This window comes from Archocentrus centrarchus, chromosome 24 (genome assembly GCF_007364275.1).
Source record: "Archocentrus centrarchus isolate MPI-CPG fArcCen1 chromosome 24, fArcCen1, whole genome shotgun sequence".
In the NCBI taxonomy this organism is placed as follows: domain Eukaryota; kingdom Metazoa; phylum Chordata; class Actinopteri; order Cichliformes; family Cichlidae; genus Archocentrus; species Archocentrus centrarchus.
Window position 1 is genome coordinate 9,518,773 of NC_044369.1, and position 21,310 is coordinate 9,540,082.

The window sequence follows — 21,310 nt, forward strand, 5'->3', positions numbered from 1 at the left end:
TTGGGTGTCATGAAAGGCGCTTACAAATAAAAGTTATTATTATTATTATTATTATTATTATTATTATTATTAAAGGCAGAGGCCCTGGTGGACCAATCCGCGGCTATCAAGGCTGGCAATTGGGACATGGAATGTTACCTCTCTGGCATGGAAGGAGCCTGAGCTAGTGTGTGCGGTTGAAAGATACCGGCTACTTCAGTGCATGGCTTCAACGCATGGCCTCTCCTGGAGAGGGGGCTCACTGTTCCAGTCTGTAGTTGCCCTCGGTGTAAGGCAGCCACCTGGGGTGGGTATCCTTGTATCCTCTCGGGCTTGTTGCTTGTACCTTGGAGTTTTTACCAGTGGACGAGAGAGCTGTTTCCCTGTGCCTTTGGGCCAGGCTGTGCTTATTCACCAAATGAAAGTTCAGAGTACCCAGCCTCCTTGGAGTCATTTGTTGAGATGCTCGAGGGTGCTCCATCTGGGACCTCCATCGTCCAACTGGGAGACTTCAACATTCACAACGACGGTGAAAGCTGGAGGTCACAAGTTGGCGGTGTGGATATAGGAGTCACAACCATAGTGCACATGTGCCAGTACCCCCGTTTTCAAAAAGCAGCATTTTCACCCTTTACAGGGAAACGAAGACCGGAGCGTTTAGAAAACACCACTCTGGAGCCCATTTTCAAAAAGTATTGTTTTCACATCGTTCTCATGTAAATGGGGGGCCGAAACACATCAAAAAGTTACCATTTTCAACTGAAAATGTTCTTGTGTACACGGGGCCATGGTCCTCAGGCGAAAGAGGGTGGAGTGCCCGCTTCAGGTCCAGACAGATTGGCGAAGCTGTCGATTTACCGGTTGAGCTATGTCCCTACCCTCACCTATGGTCACAAGCTTTGGGTAGTGACTGAAAGAATGAGATTGAAATGTGGAAAGGTGGAAATGAACTTTCTCAGACGCGTGGCTGGCCTCTCCCTTATAAATACGGTGAAGAGTGCAGTTATTAGAGAGGGGTTCAGAGTATAGTGGCTACTCCTCCAATCGAAAGGAGCCAGGTGAGGTGATCTGATTAAGATGCCTCCTTGGGTGCCACCAAGGCTGTCCAGCCAGCCCAGGGCTTTTCAGTTTATTCAAACTATTAGACAAGATCCAGATTTACAGTGTATAACAATAAGGGGCTCAGAATACATGTCTTCGGATGTTTGGATATTTGGATATACTTCAAAATAAAATAGAAGTTCAACTGGCATTTTAACTCCATTAAAAAGTTAGGGGTAAGACTAATAAAGGATGTTTCTGAACTCTATGCAGAAAGCTATCTGCTTACCAACAAACGCACAAAAGAAGATCTAGATAGATGGACCCCTCTGTCCCTTACTTAAAAACAAATATTTTGTCCAGATTGCTCTACCTGTTTCAGTCATTGCCAATTCAAATTCCTGATTGCTAGTTTAGAGAATGGGATAAGGCCATTTCTTGCTTTATTTGGAATGCCAAAGACCATAGAATGAGATTTAAAACTTTACAATTATGCAGATCTACTGGGGGAATGGGCTTGCTATGTCTCAAAGACTATTACATAGCAGCACAGATAAGACCAGCCATGTTCTGGTGTAACAATGACTACACAGCAAAATAGAAAGCTATAGAGCTGTCCCTGTCAAACAAACCATTACAGAGTTTGCTTTGAGGGCCAGTGGTTGCCCAACATCATGAAATCCAGAATCAGTGGGTCAGACTCACAATAAATACTTGGCTAGAGATAGTCAAACGATTTAACCTTCAAAATAAAATTTGTGTACTAAGGTGGCCAGCACATGATCCCGACTTTGACCCAGCTCAAATGGACAGAAGTTTTATTCAGTGGGAAAGGCAAGGGATCACCACGCTTTGTCTCCTAGCTTACCGATTTTAAAGCCATGTGCGAATTATATGGTTTAGCTTGACAAGATTTTTATAGATATCTTCAGCTCCATCGCTATTATGTTAAAGATATAAAAAGTTCTCTGTCATGGCCTACAAATCAAAACTGCTTAGGAAAATAATTGGCGAACTATACTGGAGCATAGTTAAATTATGAGGCCAATCAACATTTTATATTAAGGAAAAACAGGAGAGAGAATTGGATACTGTAATTACACGCGGGGAATGGGAAACTATAATTGACATGCATAATACCACAACAAACTCACATATATGGAGAGACTTCTCTTGGAAAAACAATGTCATATATTTTATAAACCCCCGAAACAAACCTGCCTGCCATCTGAATGCTCACAGGATTGTGGATACTGTCCTCCTGGTCATTCGCAGGCTATAACAGAAGTGTCTTAGATTGTATTGCCCCAGTTACAAGCTCCTGAGTTGCTGAGTTGCTTTGGTTCCTAAATGTTTCCACTTTGCAGTAATACCACTTACTTAAATCCAGATTTTTTTTTCTTTTGTCATCAGGAGAAATGCCTCCTGCTGAAATGCCGGTTAAGATGAAGGTAACCACAGTAAAAATCACCATTATAGTGACGCCTACCTGAGAACAAGAAGACAGGAAACAAATCACTGTTTGGCTTCTATTATGGTTCTCTAAGATGTTTAACGAGTTAGTGTGTTGAAAGTTTTATATTTTACTTATTGTCATCAAATTCCATGAAAAGAAGAATAAACGGATAAATGAACAAGTACAGTACAGTAAAGTCTGATTTCTCTGTGACATAGAGCCTTGTCCAAAAGCAACAACACACTTACACTGTAGTTTATTTCAGCCTGGATCCCCATGTTCATCCAGTTCTCATACAGTATATACTTAGCAGCCACTTTGTTAGGTACACCTGTTCAACTGGACATTCATACCAATATTTAATCAGCCAGCCCCATGGCAGCAACTCAATGCATTTAGGCATGTAGACATGGTCAAGGCAACCTGCTGAATTTCAAACTGAGCATCAGAATTGGGAAGAAAGGTGATTTAAGTGGCTCTGAATATGGCACGGTTGTTGGCACTCAGACCAGACGGGTTGGTCTCAGACCAGACGGGCTGGTCTGAGTATTTCAGAAATTGCTGATTTAAAGGGATTTTCACATACAACTTTTTCAGACCATTCGTTGACAAAGAATGGTCTGAAAAAGTGAAAATATCCAGTGAGCAGCAGTTCTCTGGGTGAAAATGCCATGGGCTCAGCAAAATTGGATTCTAAAAGATTGGAAAAATGTTGCCTGGGTCAATGAATCTCAATCTCTGCTGCCACATTCAGTTCATAGAGTCAGGCTGGGTGACTGTGAGGAGGAAGTATAGTCCTAAACAGAAGCCCCCAGTACACCACCAACCCATTCACGTTTCTTACTGTTTTCCCCCACTTGGCGACACACCCGCTGTGGAACAAACTGGTTATATGAGACTTTGTTTTGAGAAACGTGAAGCTAGCGACACCAGCAACCATAGTCGAATGTCTTCCAGGGCCCAGAGCAGGTGACACAGAAGAAAATTTAAAACTGCTGGCTAAGGCTAAACATAAATTTGGCAAAATAATACTTCACTTCAGCAGTAATGGCACCCAGTTACGCCAATCAGAGGTCACTAAACTTAATACTGAATCGGTGTGTAACTTTGCAAAAACAGCAACTCTATAGTTTTCTCTTGACCCCTCCCCAATCTGACCAGGAGTGACATGTTTAGCCACATGTTCTTGAATTGCAGACTGTGTGAGTGGTGTCCTAAAAAATGATGTGGGCTTTATAGATAATTGGGAAAGTTTCTGGGGAAAACCTGGTCTTGTTAGGAGAGACAGCATCCATCCCACTTTGGATTTCTAGAAATCTGGTCAAATTTATTACCCCCCCCCCCCCCCCCCCCCCCCCCCCCCCCCCCCCCCCCCAAAAAAACCGTGACTGCTCCCAGACCACCAAAAAACAAACCAAAAACTAATATTAAAAAACAAAACAAAAAGCAATATAGCTTCATCAACTGCACCAAAGAGTAAAACAGTTAAATGTGGATTATTAAACATTAGGTCTCTCTCTTCTAAGTCCCTGTTAGTAAATGATTTATTCTGCTTTACAGAAACCTGGTTACAGCAGGATGAATGTGTTAGTTTAAATGAATCAACACCTCCGAGTCACGCTAACTGTCAGAATGCTTGAAGCACAGGTCGAGGAGGAGAAGTAGCAGCAATCTTCCACTCGAGCTTATTAATTGACCGTAGACCTAGACAGAGTTTATTTTAAAGTCTGACTCTTAGCCTTGTCCACCCTAATTGGAAAATTCAAAAACCTGTTTTATTTGTTTTTGTCTATTGTCCACCTGGCCGTTACTCAGAGTTTCTGTCTGATTTCTCAGAGTTTCTGTCTGATTTCTCAGACTTTTTATCTGATTTAGTGCTCACTTCAGATAAAATAATTTTAGTTTTTGGCTTCTCTCAAAATGTAAATGTGCCCAGCCACCGCTTTACTCACGCTCTGGATCTTGTTCTAATATATGGCATAAAAACTTAATATCTCCTGAAAGCCCCCTCCTGTCTGATAACATTTACATTTACTTTAATGGATTACACAGCAGTGGGGAATAAGTTTTATTACAGTAGAAGTCTTTCTGAAAGTGCTGTAACTAGGTTTAAGGATATAATTCCTCCATTATTATGCTCTTCAATGCCATGTGCCAACACAATGCAGAGCAGCTACCTAAACTTTGCTCCCTCAGAGATAGATCTTCTCGTCAATAGTTTTACATCCTCACTGCATACAAATCTGGATACTGTGGCCCATCTGAAAAAGAAAGCCTCAAATCAGAAGTGCCTGACTCCCTGGCAGAGGTGTGAAGTACTTAAGTAGATTTTTCAGGTATCTGTACTTTACTTGAGTATTTATTTTTCTGATTACTTTTTACTTTTACTCCCTACATTTTTACACAAATATCTGTACTTTCTACTTCTTACATTTTCAAAACAGGCTCGTTACTTTAGGTTTAACAGGTCTGTGAAGTTTTTATTTCCGGTCACTGTGCCTTCAAACATCAAACAATCTGAGTCTGAATGGCGGGACAATAACACATAGGAGACAATCCTACTGGCGTGTCCTCAATCACCAGGACTTAACACATACAAAGAGATTAAAGATGCAAAACCATATAATTTATGTGTCATTTATAGCGCTATAATCTGGGGTTACAGTGGGCCGGACTGAGTGCAGATGTCCCTAAGTTGTGCTCGCGGTACTTCCAGCATCTTAGCTAGCACTACTGAAGATGAGTGAAAATAAAGTGTGGCAGGTAATTTTAAATGCAATGTTTCTAAATGCTCAACAAATAGCAGCAAACACACAAAAAGTGTCTGCAGTATGTCACACAGTGTGTCTGCTAGCTAAACGTCCAGCTGCTGTGTTTCCAGGGAGAGAAAAGAATGAGCGATAACATCACTCAGAGATGGAGAAAGATGTAAGAAAGAGGACAGGAGAGGAAGAAGAGAGGTTAGATTTAAAAGTAAAGACTTCAAAACAAACTGAGGTATGCTAACTTTGTGTAATTCAAAGATTGTATGAAAATACTCTGCAGTTAAGTGAGTGATAAACAGGTCAGCTTGCTATACTAATTCACAGTAAAGCTCTCTGTTGGACTGGTGCACAGAGGCTGTGTTCATGGTCCGAGTTACAGGTTACATGAAGTGTAGCAGAGATGAGTTTGAATCAAAGCTGCTGATACTTAGATTCATTCACTGAATTCAACATTTATATAACCTTTGTGCTGTCAGTGTAGGGGATGGAAATCAGCCAAGACAGCTCGTGAAACACTGGGTTACATCTTTTTGAATTCAGTTCATCCACACTGAGCAGTAAACCTCAGAGCAGCAGCAGCTGATCACAGCCTGCACACCAAGATAATTTACTGGAGCTCACAATAGAAAGTTGTGATTCTTCTCCCCATGCAGAGCCACTACAACTGATCTTAGGGGTCCTCCACCTTCTGAATCCCACTTTAACCCCTGAGTATCCTCATTTTTGTGTTTAGGTGTGGCGGCACAGTCAGAATGTAGGACACAGAAAATAGAGCTGTTTTTAAATTCCCTTTCACAGCTTGTGTTCTACATAACAGATTCAAGCTGAGTACATTCATTAGGATAAAAATTTAGATTGGAATGATGTTTGTATTCTCATGTATTACTTTATATTATTACAATAATATATAATAAGGTTACACAAAAATAGCTGGTAGAAACGTCCTCCAAAGAGCTACTTTTACTTTCTCACTTTGAGTACATTTCAGAGCCTGTACTTTTTTACTTTTACTTAAGTAAAGAAGTTGAACCAGCACTTCAACTTTTACTAAAGTATTTTTTAACACAAGTACTTGTACTTCTACTTAAGTATAGAATGTCTGTATTTTGCCACCTCTGCTCCCTGGTATAACACACAAATGCGCAGCTTAAAGCAGATGACCCGTAAGCTGGAGAGGAAATGGTGTCTCACTAATTTAGAAGATCTTCATTCAGTCTCGGTCTGCTGAACCATTAAGAGTTTCTTTCACTGGAACTACAGGGCCAAGCACAACTCCTGAAAAACAACCCAGCACCACAATCCCCCCTCCACCAATCTTTACACTTGGCACAGTGCAGTCAGACAAGTACCGTTCTCCTGGCAACCGCCAAACCCAGACTCGTCCATTGGATTGCCAGAAAGAGAAGCGTGATTTGTCACTCCAGAGAACACGTCTCCGCTGCTCCAGAGTCCAGTGGCGGCGTGCTTTACACCACTGCATCCAATGCTTTGTATTGCACTTTGTTATGTAAGGCTTGGATGCAGCTGCTCTGCCATGGAAACCCATTCCGTGAAGTTCTCTAGGCACTGTTCTTGAGCTAATCTGAAGGTCACATGAAGCTTGGAGGTCTGTAACGATTGACTCTGCAGAAAGTTGGTGACCTCTGCGGAGTATGTGCCTCAGCTGAACCAGTCTGCATGCATAGGTGCTTGATTTTATATACCTATGGCCACGGAAGTTATTGGAACACCTGAATTCAATGATTTGGATGGGTGAGTGAATACGCCAGCAATATAGTATATGTCAGTGTATAAATTGGACCATTCAAGAAGCATGATCATCAGATCCTGCTGCTGTAAATATGTTTGTTTTTTTAACTTACATTATGCCTTAAACCATGCCTGAAAAGTTAATTATTGAAGCTCAGAGACAGACTTATAGTCCAGCCTAAAAAGTCCAAAGTTATGCAGTTTATCAAGGTGTCAATTTAAGAAAATCAGTGTCTTGTGAGAAGGCACAAACCTTTGTGATCATCTTCGAGTACTGCGGCCTGTAGGCGTTGATGAGGATGCCGATGCTACATGGCACAAGCATCATGACCAGTGATACAGTAATTTCAACATAAGGCACAGTGTTATGCACATTGGGGAAGCCCTGACAGTAGAGGAAGAGCAGGAGAGGCATCATACCCAGAGCCAGCAACGTAGAACAGCAACGTAGAACAGGAGGTCATCACAATGCTGAAAGAAAAGACAAGAGTGGCTGGAATCCACAACTGGACCAGAAACTAACATAATTTCTGTTTTTCAGAGACTTTAGGATTTGCAGATTCCTCATATTTTGGAGCATTTTAGAGCTTTCTTGTAGCTCCAAAATGCTCAGAATTTCCCTGTCAGCATGGTGCTCACAGATAGTGTACTGGGGATGTTTCTGCATCCTGCTGACCAAGAAATGCCAAAATCAGACTGCCAGGATTGTGACTCTCTTTGTGTTACTGATGAAAATTGCACAGGCAGATATAGTGTGAGACTCTTCATAAACACAAACAGGTTGTGCACGTGTTGACTGGCTGTCCCAGAGATAAAGAACATTGTGGAATTTTCTGTCTGAGCATTAATCACCTCAAATTACATTCCTTTTGGAGCTTATTTATTTATATATATTACAATAATATGACTTCCTGTGTGTACCTGAGGTTCATGTCTCCCTGCAGAGCCAGAGTCAGGGTGTTGGAGAGAGCTCCTCCAGGACAACAGCCACAGATCAGAACAACCACAGCTGTTATATCACCGAACTGGAACACCTGTAACACAGAATCATAAAAACCTCTTACAGATGATGCAAATACTGATAACAATATCTAACAGTGATATAAGTACTGGTCTGTTGTCAGCTATGGAAACACAAAATGTGGAAATAAAGTATCACACAAATGAGAGTTTTTGTGAGGTATAATAAAAGCATTTGAAAGAAAATGAATTAAACAGATAAATACTACATAACGTCCTTGAAATGTACTGTATGGAATCATTTTATTAATTTCTCTTTCTTTTATTCAGTTAATAAAATTTTTACATTTTTATTAGATGTTCCTCTCCTAATTTTGTGGGACACACAAATGATCGCTTAATGTCCTTATTTGTGACTTTAAATGTATAGACAAATAAAGAGTTCATTGTTTATACTGCATGTTTATACTTATAACTTAAACATAAATACCAACCTTAGCTAAGCAAAAGGCTGTAAGAGGCATGATGCCATACTGGGCCACAACTGCAATGGCCACCCCCTTCGGTTTCATTAGGTGATACTGGAAAGAGAAGAAGGTATGCAAATCTTAAAATGATCATAAAGATTATCTCTCTGTTTATAAACACATACTAGCACACCTCAAAATTAGAATACTGTGTAGTTTAATGAAAAAAGGTAAACTTTCATTATATTCTATATTCATTCCAACAGATCATGTTCATTAGCTCATGAAAATCAGAATTTTCGTTTGAGTCACTTACTCAAATTATTCCGTCTAAATACCATATATCTCTCGGTCTAGTTTACTACATGCAACCACAATAATGGGGAAGACTGCTGACTTGACAGTAGTTCAGAACCTGATCATCAACACCCTCCACAGGGAAGGTAAGTCACAGGTCATTGTTGAAAATTTCTGCATATTAGTGGAAAGTTAACCAGAAGGGAAAAGTATCATAGAAAAAGGGCACAAGTTGGGTCAAGAACTCTAAGGCAGATGTCAGAGCATCAAGAGCCACCATACACAGATCTCTTCAGGAAAGGTGCTACAACTTTTATATTCCTAATATCAAACCACTCCTGAACCGGGGACAACATCAGAAGAGTCTTAGGTGGGCTAAGAAGAAAAAGAACCAGACTGCTGCTCAGTGGTGCAAAGTGAACTTTACATTTAATTTGAAATTCAAAGTCTTGGAGTCAGGAGGAAGAGCGCAGATGCACAGCATCGAAGTTCAGTGTGAAGTTTCCATAGTCTGTGACAACTTCAGCCTCAGCCACACCCAACTGCAAACCTGAGAGTAGACTCAGAACCCGCTGGAGAGATTATATATGTCATCTAGTCTGGGAATGCTCCTGGGAACTGGACAGTGTTGCTGTAGATAAGGATGTCTGCTTATTTGTCATGAAAATAATATATATATAAAGATTTAAAACCCTTCAATTATTTTTTTCAAGCTTTGTTACAATACTCTTATGCTTTGGGATGCACCAGTATGGAACACATATATGGTTGAATTCACTACTGAAGTCACCTTGATCTTGGACACCTCCATGGTGCATCCAAGTGAAACCATGGTGATGAAGATGACGATTATAGCTGTTATTACAATGGTTTTGTCTATTGCTGAGGCCACAACAGGATAGTAAACTGAGGTGGTGTTTACAGCTGTCATGTTGAGCCACAAATCTGGATGAGTTATAAGGTCTGTTGTGTTGTTCATGGTGCCTTCGAATCAGGAGAAACACTTGAGGTTCTGAGCGGCGAGTGACAAACCACACACAGACATGAAAGAAGACAGAGCAGAGTAAGAGAATAAACAGTTAAGCAGGCAGTTGGCAGAGCAGTAATTAACAGCTTTAATTGAGCCATTCTTGTGATACAGATTCGAAACTGTGGGAACACATTTTTTTATATGCAGTTTGTTGAGCTGTAGTCTTAGTCTGCTTCTAAATATAGATAAAACTGAAATTCTTGTACTCGGCCCCACAAATCTTAGAAACATGGTGTCTAACCAGATACTTACTCTGGATGGCATTACTTTGGCCTCCAGTAACACTGTGAGAAATCTTGGAGTCATTTTTGACCAGGATATGTCCTTCAATGCACATATTAAACAAATATGTAGGACCGCTTTTTTGCATTTGCGCAATATTTCTAAAATTAGAAACATCCTTTCTCAGAGTGATGCCGAAAAGCTAATTCATGCATTTATGCATTTACTACTGTAATTCATTATTATCAGGCTGTCCTAAAAGCTCCCTGAAAAGCCTTCAGCTGATCCAAAATGCTGCAGCTAGAGTACTGACAGGGACTAGAAAGAGAGAGCAGATTTCTCCCATATTGGCTTCTCTTCATTGGCTCCCTGTTAAATCTAGAATAGAATTTAAAATTCTTTCCTCACATTCAAGGTCTTGAATAATCAGGCACCATCTTATCTCAAAGACCTCATAGTACCGTATCACCCCAACAGAGCACTTCGCTCTCAGACTGCTGGCTTACTTGTGGTTCCTAGGATACTTAAGAGTAGAATGGGAGGCAGAGCCTTCAGCTTTCAGGCCCCTCTTGTGTGGAACCAGCTTCCAGCTTGGATTCGGGAGACAGACACCCTCTCTATTTTTAAGATTAGGCTTAAAACTTTCCTTTATGATAAAGCTTATAGTTAGGGCTGGATCAGTTGACCCTGAACCATCCCTTAGTTATGCTGCTATAGGCCTAGTCTGCTGGGGGGTTCCCATAATGCACTGTTTCTTCTCATTCACCTTATTTACTTTGTTTATACTCTGCTTTGCATTTAATCATTAATTGATATTAATCTCTGGCTCTCTTCCACAGCATGTCTTTCTCTCCCCTCAGCCCAACTGGTCGCCGCAGATGACTGCCCCCCCTGAGCCTGGTTCTGCTGGAGGTTTCTTCCTGTTAAAAGGGAGTTTTTCCTTTCCACTGTCGCCAAGTGCTGCTCATAGGGGGTCGTTTTGACTGTTGTGTTTTCTCTGTATTATTGTAGGGTCTTTACCCACAATACAAAGCACCTTGAGGTGACTGTTTGTTGTGATTTGGCGCTATATAAATAAAATTGAATTGAATTGAAGAGCTTGAAAAAAGGCCACTGGACTTCTAAAGGTTGTTGAAGACATTTCACCCCCGTCCAAGAAGCATTAACATTTAACATGTCACAGTTAACTTTCAAACCTCAAACTCCTTTATGCCTCAATCTCTGTATGACAACCAAATCCTCTCTACTGTTATGCTCACAAGTGCACATAAATTGCTTTCCCAAGATTTCATGTCTATTTTCATATGAAAAAACTATGTATGCAGATTAAACTTGACAGATGTGATAACAGCTGTATTCAATGCGTGGTTTACCTGTTTGACCAGATTCTTCCTTTACTCTTCTCTCGTCTCTGTGTCATAAAATCAACTCCTTTTGGGCTCCTCCTCTGGGAGCTTATGTAATTAAAAAAAAAAAAAATCTTATTATCCAATAACTTCCTTTAACTTTAGGAAATCAAAAGCTGTCCTTTTGTTATGTGGGTTTTTGCTGATCTAATTCATTCAAGTAAGAATGCAATGTGTCTTTGAGGATGTACAACTCTGACATTTTTTCAAAATCTACTAAAACAGAAGACCAGTGGCTGAACAAACACACAGGAAAAAAGAGGTCTGTGTAAGGCTCCATTTTTAGATTAGAAATGATGAAACTAGCAGAATTATTGATTAATTCTGGAAAACAGTTTTCTTCTCTAAATGTCATGTGACTGACAAGATGTTTCAGGCAAGAGGGACTGTTGCAGGTGGACCAGTGTCTGGCTTTTCCAAAAAGATCTTTTATTGTAAATTACTCAAAGGGATCTACAGATGACATGCTGCACAGACTGCAGTCTGCTGTGAGTCATGAAGAGGCTGCTTGAAAGTTTAAAATGTTATTAACTGCTCCCTCTGGGTTTATCACTGCTGCAGAAATGGAATAAAGATGAGCCGGAGCACACAAGTCCTGCATTACTTTACTAAAATTAAATGATGAGCAGCCTTGAAGGTAGATTTAATTTTGTGAACACATCGAGGCAAATAATAATGAAAAATAAAATAAAACAAATTCAGGTGACAGACAAATTTCCAAAATCCCCCTGTGTAACTGCTTTAAAAGATTTTTTTTTATTAACAAATTCTGACATTAGAGCTTAATGTAGTGCAATTATTTGCCCCTTTTTTTTAACACGTAAAATGCTGAATTGATGGCTTCCATTTTTTCACATTACATGTTAATCATAAAAAAAAGCTGTACTATCACAATTAATTCACCCAAGTGTAACGAAAAGCTGCTTGTGTGTCAAAAGGCAAATATGTTTGTGAGCTGAGTTATAACATCACCAAGTAGGTACACACTAGAAGAACTATTAACATTAGATGAACCATTGAGTACACCTGAACAAATGTTACACCTGTGTTACTGAATTCTGCAGTTTACAAACACATGGTGAAGTTAATATTGTACTGGTTTTTGATTGCTGTGCATGAACAACACTTGGTGTTGGCTCTCACTGCGGTATTGTATCACTTCCTGTTCCTGTTTCGGAGCACAGTGTTTTGCTGTCTGTTAGCTGTTATATCTGTATAACTCGATTTATCTGGATAATAACATATTTTAGTGTAATCTTCACCTACTTTAAATAGCATACTCTTTGCTGAATCACCTGTATTCACATTACTCACTTTATTTGTTTTTAGAAATTCGCTAGCTTAGCTCAACTAGTAGCTTAGCCCTTAGCCGACTCACTACCAGCATGGCTTCTTCTCCTGTCTCTCCTGCACTTTCCTGCTCTGGGTGTCACATGTTTAGTTACTCCTCGGCCTCCTTTAGCAGTAACGGTACTTGTAATAAATGTAGTCTGTTTGTAGCTCTGGAGGCCAGGCTTTCTGAACTGGAGACTCGGCTCCGCACCCTGGAAAATCCTACATCTAGCCAGGCCCCTGTAGCGGGTGCGGACCATGGTAGCTTAGCCGCCGTTAGCTCCCCCCCAGCAGATCCCGAGCAGCAGGGAAAACAGGCCAGCTGGGTGACGGTGAGGAGGAAGCGTAGTCCTAAGCAGAAGCCCCGGGTACACCACCAACCTGTTCACGTCTCTAACCGTTTTCTCCACTCGGCGACACACCCGCCGAGGAACAAACTCTGGTTATTGGCGACTCTGTTTTGAGAAACGTGAAGCTAGAGACACCGGCGACCATAGTCAAATGTCTTCCAGGGGCCAGAGCAGGCGACATTCATGGAAATTTGAAACTGCTGGCTAAGGCTAATCGTAGATTTGGTAAGATCGTTATTCACGTCGGCAGTAATGACACCCGGTTACGCCAATCGGAGGTCACTAAAATTAATATTGACTCGGTGTGTAACTTTGCAAAAACGATGTCGGACTCTGTAGTTTTCTCTGGGCCCCTCCCCAATCAGACCAGGAGCGACATGTTTAGCCGCATGTTCTCCTTGAATCGCTGGCTGTCTGAGTGGTGTCCAAAAAATGACGTGGGCTTCATAGGTAATTGGCAAAGTTTCTGGGGAAAACCTGGTCTTGTTAGGAGAGACGGCATCCATCCCACTTTGGATGGAGCAGCTCTCATTTCTAGAAATCTGGCCAAATTTATTAACCCTCCTAAAAACTGACTACCCAGGGTTGAGACCAGGAAGCAGAGTTGCAGTCTTACACGCCTCTCTGCAGCTTCTCTCCTCCTGCCATCCCCCCAAAACCCCATCCCCATAGAGTCGGTGCCTGCTCCCAGACCACCAAAAACCAAAGCTAAAATCAGCAAAAAGCTATTTAAGCATAAAAATTCAAATACAATAAATAATACAGCTTCATCAACTGCACCAAAAAATAAAACAATTAAATGTGGATTGTTAAACATTAGGTCTCTCTCTTCCAAGTCCCTATTAGTAAATGATTTAATAATTGATCAACGTATTGATTTATTCTGCCTTACAGAAACCTGGTTACAGCAGGATGAATATGTTAGTTTAAATGAATCAACACCCCCGAGTCACAGTAACTGTCAGAATGCTCGAAGCACAGGTCGAGGAGGAGGATTAGCTGCAATCTTCAATTCCAGCTTATTAAGTAATCAAAGACCCAGACAAAGTTTTCATTCTTTTGAAAGCCTGACTCTTAGTCTTGTCCATCCTAATTGGGAAAATCAAAAACCTGTTTTATTTGTTATTATCTATCGTCCACCTGGTCCCTACTCAGAGTTTCTGTCTGATTTCTTAGACTTTTTATCTGATTTAGTGCTCAGTTCAGATAAAATAATTATAGTGGGTGATTTTAACATCCATGTAGATGCTGAGAATGACAGCCTCAACACTGCATTTAATCTATTGTTAGATTCAATTGGCTTCTCTCAAAAAGTAAAGGAGCCCACCCACCACTTTAATCATACTCTGGATCTTGTCCTAACATATGGCATAGAAACTGAAGACCTAACAGTATTCCCTGAAAGCCCCCTCCTGTCTGATCATTTCTTAGTAACATTTACATTTACTTTAATGGATTACACAGCAGTGGGGAATAAGTTTTATTACAGTAGAAGTCTTTCTGAAAGTGCTGTAACTAAGTTTAAGGATCTAATTCCTTCATTGTTATGCTCTTCAGTGCCATGTGCCAACACAGTGCAGAGCAGCTACCTAAACTCTGCTCCCAGTGAGGTTGATTATCTCGTCAATAGTTTTACATCCTCACTGCGTATAACTTTGGATACTGTGGCTCCTCTGAAAAGGAAAGCTTCAAATCAGAAGTGCCTGACTCCGTGGTATAATTCACAAACGCACAGCTTAAAGCAGATAACCCGAAAGCTGGAGAGGGAATGGCGTCTCACTAAATTAGAAGATGCTCATTTAGCCTGGAAAAAGAGTTTGTTGCTTTATAAAAAAGCCCTCCGTAAAGCTAGGACATCTTACTATTCATCATTAATTGAAGAAAATAAGAACAACCCCAGGTTTCTTTTCAGCACTGTAGCCAGGCTGACAAAGAGTCAGAGCTCTGTAGAGCCGAGTATTCCTTTCACTTTAACTAGTAGTGACTTCATGGATTTCTTTACAAATAAAATTTTAGACATTAGAGAAAAAAATTATTCATAACCATCTCAAAGATTATTCTTCATGTTCAGCTGCTTTCAGCACTGCTGGTATTTGTTTAGACTCTTTTGCTCCAGTTGATCTTTCAGAGTTAACTTCAATAGTTACTTCCTCCAAACCAGCAACATGTTTGTTAGATCCCATTCCTACTAGACTGTTCAAAGAAGTCTTTCCAATTATTGATGCTTCAATCTTAAAAATGATCAATCAGTCTTTATTAGTTGGCTATGTACCACAGACCTTCAAGGTGGCTGTAATTAAACCTCTGCTTAAAAAGCCATCACTTGACCCAGCTGTCTTAGCTAATTATAGGCCAATCTCCAACCTTCCTTTTCTCTCAAAGATTCTTGAAAGAGTAGTTGTAAAACAGCTAACTGATCATCTGCAGAGGAACGGTTTATTTGAAGAGTTTCAGTCAGGTTTCAGAATTCATCACAGTACAGAAACAGCATTAGTGAAGGTTACAAATGATCTTCTTACAGCCTCTGACAGTGGACTCATCTCTGTTCTTGTCCTGTTGGACCTCAGTGCAGCTTTTGATACTGTTGACCATAACATTTTATTACAGAGATTAGAGCTTGCTATAGGTATTAAAGGTACTGCACTGCAGTGGTTTGAATCATATTTATCTCATAGACTCCAATTTGTTCATGTAAATGGGGAGTCTTCTTCACACACTAAGGTTAATTATGGAGTTCCACAGGGTTCTGTGCTAGGACCAGTTTTATTTACATTATACATGCTTCCCTTAGGCAGTATTATTAGAAAGCACTGCATCAATTTTCATTGTTATGCAGATGATACTCAACTTTACCTATCAATGAAGCCAGATGACACACATCAATTAGTTAAACTGCAGGAATGTCTTAAAGATATTAAGGCCTGGATGACCTCTAATTTCCTGCTTCTAAATTCAGATAAAACTGAAATTCTTGTTCTCGGCCCCACAAATCTTAGAAACATGGTGTCTAACCAGATACTTACTCTGGATGGCATTACTTTGGCCTCCAGTAACACTGTGAGAAATCTTGGAGTCATTTTTGACCAGGATATGTCCTTCAATGCACATATTAAACAAATATGTAGGACCGCTTTTTTGCATTTGCGCAATATTTCTAAAATTAGAAACATCCTTTCTCAGAGTGATGCTGAAAAGCTCATTCATGCATTTATTACTTCTAGGCTGGATTATTGTAATTCATTATTATCAGGCTGTCCTAAAAGCTTCCTGAAAAGCCTTCAGCTGATCCAAAATGCTGCAGCTAGAGTACTGACAGGGACTAGAAAGAGAGAGCATATTTCTCCCATATTGGCTTCTCTTCATTGGCTCCCTGTTAAATCTAGAATAGAATTTAAAATTCTTCTCCTCACATACAAGGTCTTGAATAATCAGGCACCATCTTATCTCAAAGACCTCATAGTCCCATATCACCCCAACAGAACACTTCGCTCTCAGACTGCTGGCTTACTTGTGGTTTCTAGGATACTTAAGAGTAGAATGGGAGGCAGAGCCTTCAGCTTTCAGGCGCCTTTTCTGTGGAACCAGCTTCCAGCTTGGATTCGGGAGACAGACACCCTCTCTGTTTTTAAGATTAGGCTTAAAACTTTCCTTTATGATAAAGCTTATAGTTAGGGCTGGATCAGGTGACCCTGAACCATCCCTTAGTTATGCTGCTATAGGCCTAGTCTGCTGGGGGGTTCACATAATGCACTGTTTCTCATTCACCTTATTTACTTTGTTTATACTCCACTCTGCATTTAATCATTAATTGATATTAATCTCTGGCTCTCTTCCACAGCATGTCTTTCTCTCCCCTCAGCCCAACCGGTCGCGGCAGATGACTGCCCCTCCCTGAGCCTGGTTCTGCTGGAGGTTTCTTCCTGTTAAAAGGGAGTTTTTCCTTTCCACTGTCGCCAAGTGCTGCTCATAGGGGGTCGTTTTGACTGTTGGGTTTTCTCTGTATTATTGTAGGGTCTTTACCCACAATACAAAGCGCCTTGAGGCGACAGTTTGTTGTGATTTGGCGCTATATAAATAAAATTGAATTGAATTGAACACTCTTCTCAGTAGAGCACTCACAGCTTGGTTTTTTTCACCCCCTTAAAACAGTAGCATAGATACAGCAAAGCCGTCTGTTCTTTGATCAGATCATGAGAAGATACTGCGAGACCTCGAGGATAATGCATGTATAATGTAAATATCAGCTTGGCTTCTTGATCCTTATATTGAAGCTGGAACCATCAAAATAGTTTTTCAGTTTGTTTGTTTGTTTCATTGGTATGAAGCTGTTTTAATCATTCCTTTTTTTCCCCCTCAGGTAGAGAAGTCGCTCGCTCCTCTTGTTCATGGTCCCGTTCCTGTGGTCACTCTGCGTCTTGGTCCCCCACAACCATTCCTGCTCAGCCACCTGTGGTACCTCCTCCCCAACCTCCAAATCCAAGCAGCCTGCCAAGTGCCCCTCCAAGATGAGCAAATCAGCCACCCCGAGAGTCATCCAGTCATCTTAAACAGAATTTCTGTGCACAGTGATGCTGTTTATGTACTCTCTCTCATCAGTCAACAAGGTCTGGACTCATATCATAACACCTGGTGAACCAGCATCTAGGTCAGTTAAATGAATCTCTCAACTATAATTTACCAGTTTGTGCTTAAAACACCAGTGTAAATAGCACTGGCAGCCTCTCTATCCAGAACAGTTGTGTATAATTAAGCACACTGGTCCATCAGTTAAATAGCTGTACAGTAAATTCAATTCATGTACCCCACATTTTCTTGTAGTGACTTTCTTATTATAAAAGACTAAAAACTCTCAAGAATAAAGTCAGCATTTACTTTTACAGTGGTTTTGCTTACATTGTTTTTATTTAGGGTTTGTGTACAGATTAAAGACTTTTATTTTAAAGTAATTCCAATGATACTTATTGATGTTGTGGATGAGAGATTGGAAAAATACATTTTTGTGCATGAAGATTTTATTTTCAGTGAAAACTATTATGGGAGTTTGTACTGTGTAGAAAGACAGTAGATTCAACCAATAAAAGAGTTTCAATTAAAACTAGATTTTGTCTCGAGTGCTTTATAACCAAAGTTACAAATGCATTTAAAGGTATCAGATTAAAATATCATAATCAAGAAATGTCTGCCCTACAGTAGCACATCCTTTGTTCAATCAGCTGCAGGCTTTTTGTGCTCGCCGTCTGAGAATTCACATTAAAATATATGGGAGGTGATTGATGTCACACAGTAGACTCCTTCAGGTCCTCTCCAGTGACCGCAGGCCGGTAAATCTCTGTGGGTCAGACAGGCAGATGCATTACAAACACAAAAATCGCTAAACCTGTGGTTAAATCCACCATTTCATATGTCAGTGTCATGTAACGCTGTGGTAGGCAAGGAAGAGGACCCCAACGCAGGATACACAAGGCAGAAAGCTCAATTTAAGTTAACGCTATATTCACAGAGGGCAGACAAAACAAGGCAAAAACATAAGATTAAGATTAAGATTAAGATAGTGTTTATTTGTCACATGCACAGTTATACACAGTACAATGCACAGTGAAATGTATTTTGTACCTGCAACCATATATACACACACATATAAATAAGAAGAAGAATAAAAATAAAAAAAGTAATTCACACTATACACTATACTCTATATACTATACACTATGCACACTTTTACGTGGAATTATAGATTATAAATTATAGATTATAAATTATAATATTTACATTGTGCAATAATGGTCCAGTTAGGGCTCAGAGTTGAGCAGACGGATGACTTGTGGGTAAAAACTCTTCTTCAACCTTTCAGTCTTAGCCCTCAGGCAGCGGTAACGCCGGCCTGATGGGAGCAGGGAGAAGAGAGAGTGTCCGGGGTGGCTGGGCTGTTTTAGGATCTTCATGGCCCTCAGCCTGCACTGCTTGGTGTAAATGTCCTGCAGGTTGGGGAGGGTGGTTCTGATGGTCCGTTCAGCTGAACGAACCACCCTTTTTAGGGCCATGAAGTCCTGCTTGGTGCAGTTTCCCATCCAGGTGGTGATGCTCCCACGCATGATGCTCTCGATGGTGCAGGTGTAAAAGTTCCTGAGCACCTTGAGTGGGAGCTTGAAGTCTCTCAGCCGCCTGAGGAGGTAGAGACGCTGTCTGGCCTTCTTCACAGTGATGTTTATTTGATGAGTCCAGGACAGGTCCTGTGAGATGGTCACTCCCAGGTATTTGAAAGTGTCCACTCTTTCCACCTCAGCACCACTGATGACAAGTGGATGGTAGTCCCTCTGCTGCTTCCTGCTGAAGTCCACGATCAGTTCCTTCGTTTTGCTGACGTTGAGCAGGAGGTGGTTCTCCTGGCACCAGTTCTCCAGGCGGGAGACCTCTCTCCTGTAGGCTGTCTCCTCATTGTGAGAGATTAGTCCCACAACAGCAGTGTCGTCAGCAAACTTGATGATGACGTTGGACTCTGACGTGGCCTCGCAGTCATGGGTGTACAGTGAGTACAGCAGAGGGCTGAGCACACAGCCTTGGGGGGATCCAGTGTTGAGGGTGAGGGAGGATGAGGTGAGGTGACCCACTCGTACCACCTGTGGTCTGCTTGTCAGGAAGCTGTGAACCCACCTGCACAGGGATGGGCCCAGGCCCAGGTCCAGCAGCTTAGAGACCAGCCTGGAGGGAACTATGGTGTTGAATGCTGAGCTGTAATCTACAAACAGCACTCTCACATAGTTCCCCTTACCAGTGTCTATGTGTGAAAGGGTCTTGTGGAGGAGGAAGGATATGGCGTCATCTGTGGATCTGTCTGGCCGGTATGCAAACTGTAGTGGGTCGAGGGTGGTGGGCAGTGAGGAGGTGATGAATGTCTTGATGAGTCTCTCAAAACACTTCATCACCACAGAGGTGAGTGCTATGGGCCTGAAGTCATTGGGGCTGCTGGGGTGTGGTTTCTTTGGGACAGGGACTATAATGGACTTTTTAAAGCAGGTGGGAATCACACACAGTTTCAGTGAGAGGTTGAATATCAGTGTAAACACAGGTGCCAGCTGGTCAGCGCAGGTCTTAAGGACACATCCACTAATACCGTCTGGTCCAGCCGCTTTCCTGGTGTTTACACGTCTAAACGCCCTCCTCACGTCGCGCTCCGTCACAGTGAGTGTCTCCGCCCCTCCGGCCGGGAGCGCAGCGGGCTGTCGGCTTCCCGACTCAAAGCGCGCAAAGAAGATGTTGAGTTCATCAGCCAGAGAAGCGTCGGCACTCACCGGGGGTGTGTGTGGTGCTTTGTAGTCCGTGATGGTGCGTAGTCCCTGCCACAGTCCCCTGGAGTCAGACTGTTGTAGTTGCTGTTCCAGTCTGCGGCCGTAGCGATGTTTTGCCTCTTTCACCGCTCTGCGGACGTTGTATGATGCAACCTTGTAGTCCTCCATGTTCCCAGAGGCGAGGCCGGAGTTGTAGGCAACGGTGCGGGACCTCAGGGCGTCGCGGACAGATTTATCCACCCACGGCTTCTGGTTGGGAAAAGTCCTGATGGTCCTCCTAAGTGAAGTGTCATCAACAACTTTCCCAATAAATCCCACAACAGTTTCCGTAAACTCCTCGATGTCTCCGCCCGCGCTGCTGCGAAACATGTCCCAGTCGGTTGAATCCAACGCACCCTGCAGAGCGGCCTCTGTTTGATCAGACCAACGTGTCACTGCTCTCACAGCAGGGGGTTCCTGCCTGAGCCGTTGTTTGTATTTCGGCATGAGAAGGACAGAGGTGTGGTCAGACTTCCCAAAAGGCGGAAGAGGCTTTGCTTTGTAGCCCTCTTTGAATGGAGAGTAGCAGTGGTCTAGGGTCCTCTCTCCTCTGGTGGGGCAGTCTATGTGTTGAATAAACTCCGGTATTACGTTTTTCAAGTTTGCACTGTTAAAGTCCCCGGCTACGATGAGAGCCGCATCACGCTGGTTAGCCTGATAGGTGGAAATAGCCTCATGTAGCTCGGATAGTGCAGTGTTTGTGTCCGCCTGAGGTGGAATGTAGACGGCGCTGAAGATGACCGAAGTGAACTCGCGGGGCAGGTAGTGGGGGCGGCATTTCAGGGTTAGGAGCTCCAGGTTAGGTGAACATGATTGTTTCAGAGGGACAACATTCCTACTGTCACACCAGTTGTTATTAATCATTAGGCACACACCTCCTCCTCTTGATTTTCCAGACTCACTCGTTCTGTCCGTGCGATGAACACTGAAG

General features: G+C 41.8%; 1 protein-coding gene and 1 pseudogene across 7 annotated transcripts in view; both read right to left on the reverse strand.

Annotated features, from left to right (window-relative positions):
* Window positions 1-429: 429 nt before the first annotated feature.
* Window positions 430-9,693, reverse strand: LOC115774615 (sodium/bile acid cotransporter-like; annotated as a pseudogene).
* Window positions 9,694-18,035: 8,342 nt separating this feature from the next.
* Window positions 18,036-21,310, reverse strand: part of LOC115774684 (sodium/bile acid cotransporter-like) — a 28,264-nt gene continuing 24,989 nt past the window's right edge. For all 7 annotated transcript variants that reach the window (XM_030722049.1, XM_030722048.1, XM_030722046.1 and 4 more), the window contains one exon: window positions 18,036-18,383. In XM_030722049.1, the coding sequence (XP_030577909.1) occupies window positions 18,305-18,383 (79 nt within the window). In that variant the 3' untranslated portion in view covers window positions 18,036-18,304. The remainder of the gene's footprint in view (window positions 18,384-21,310) is intronic.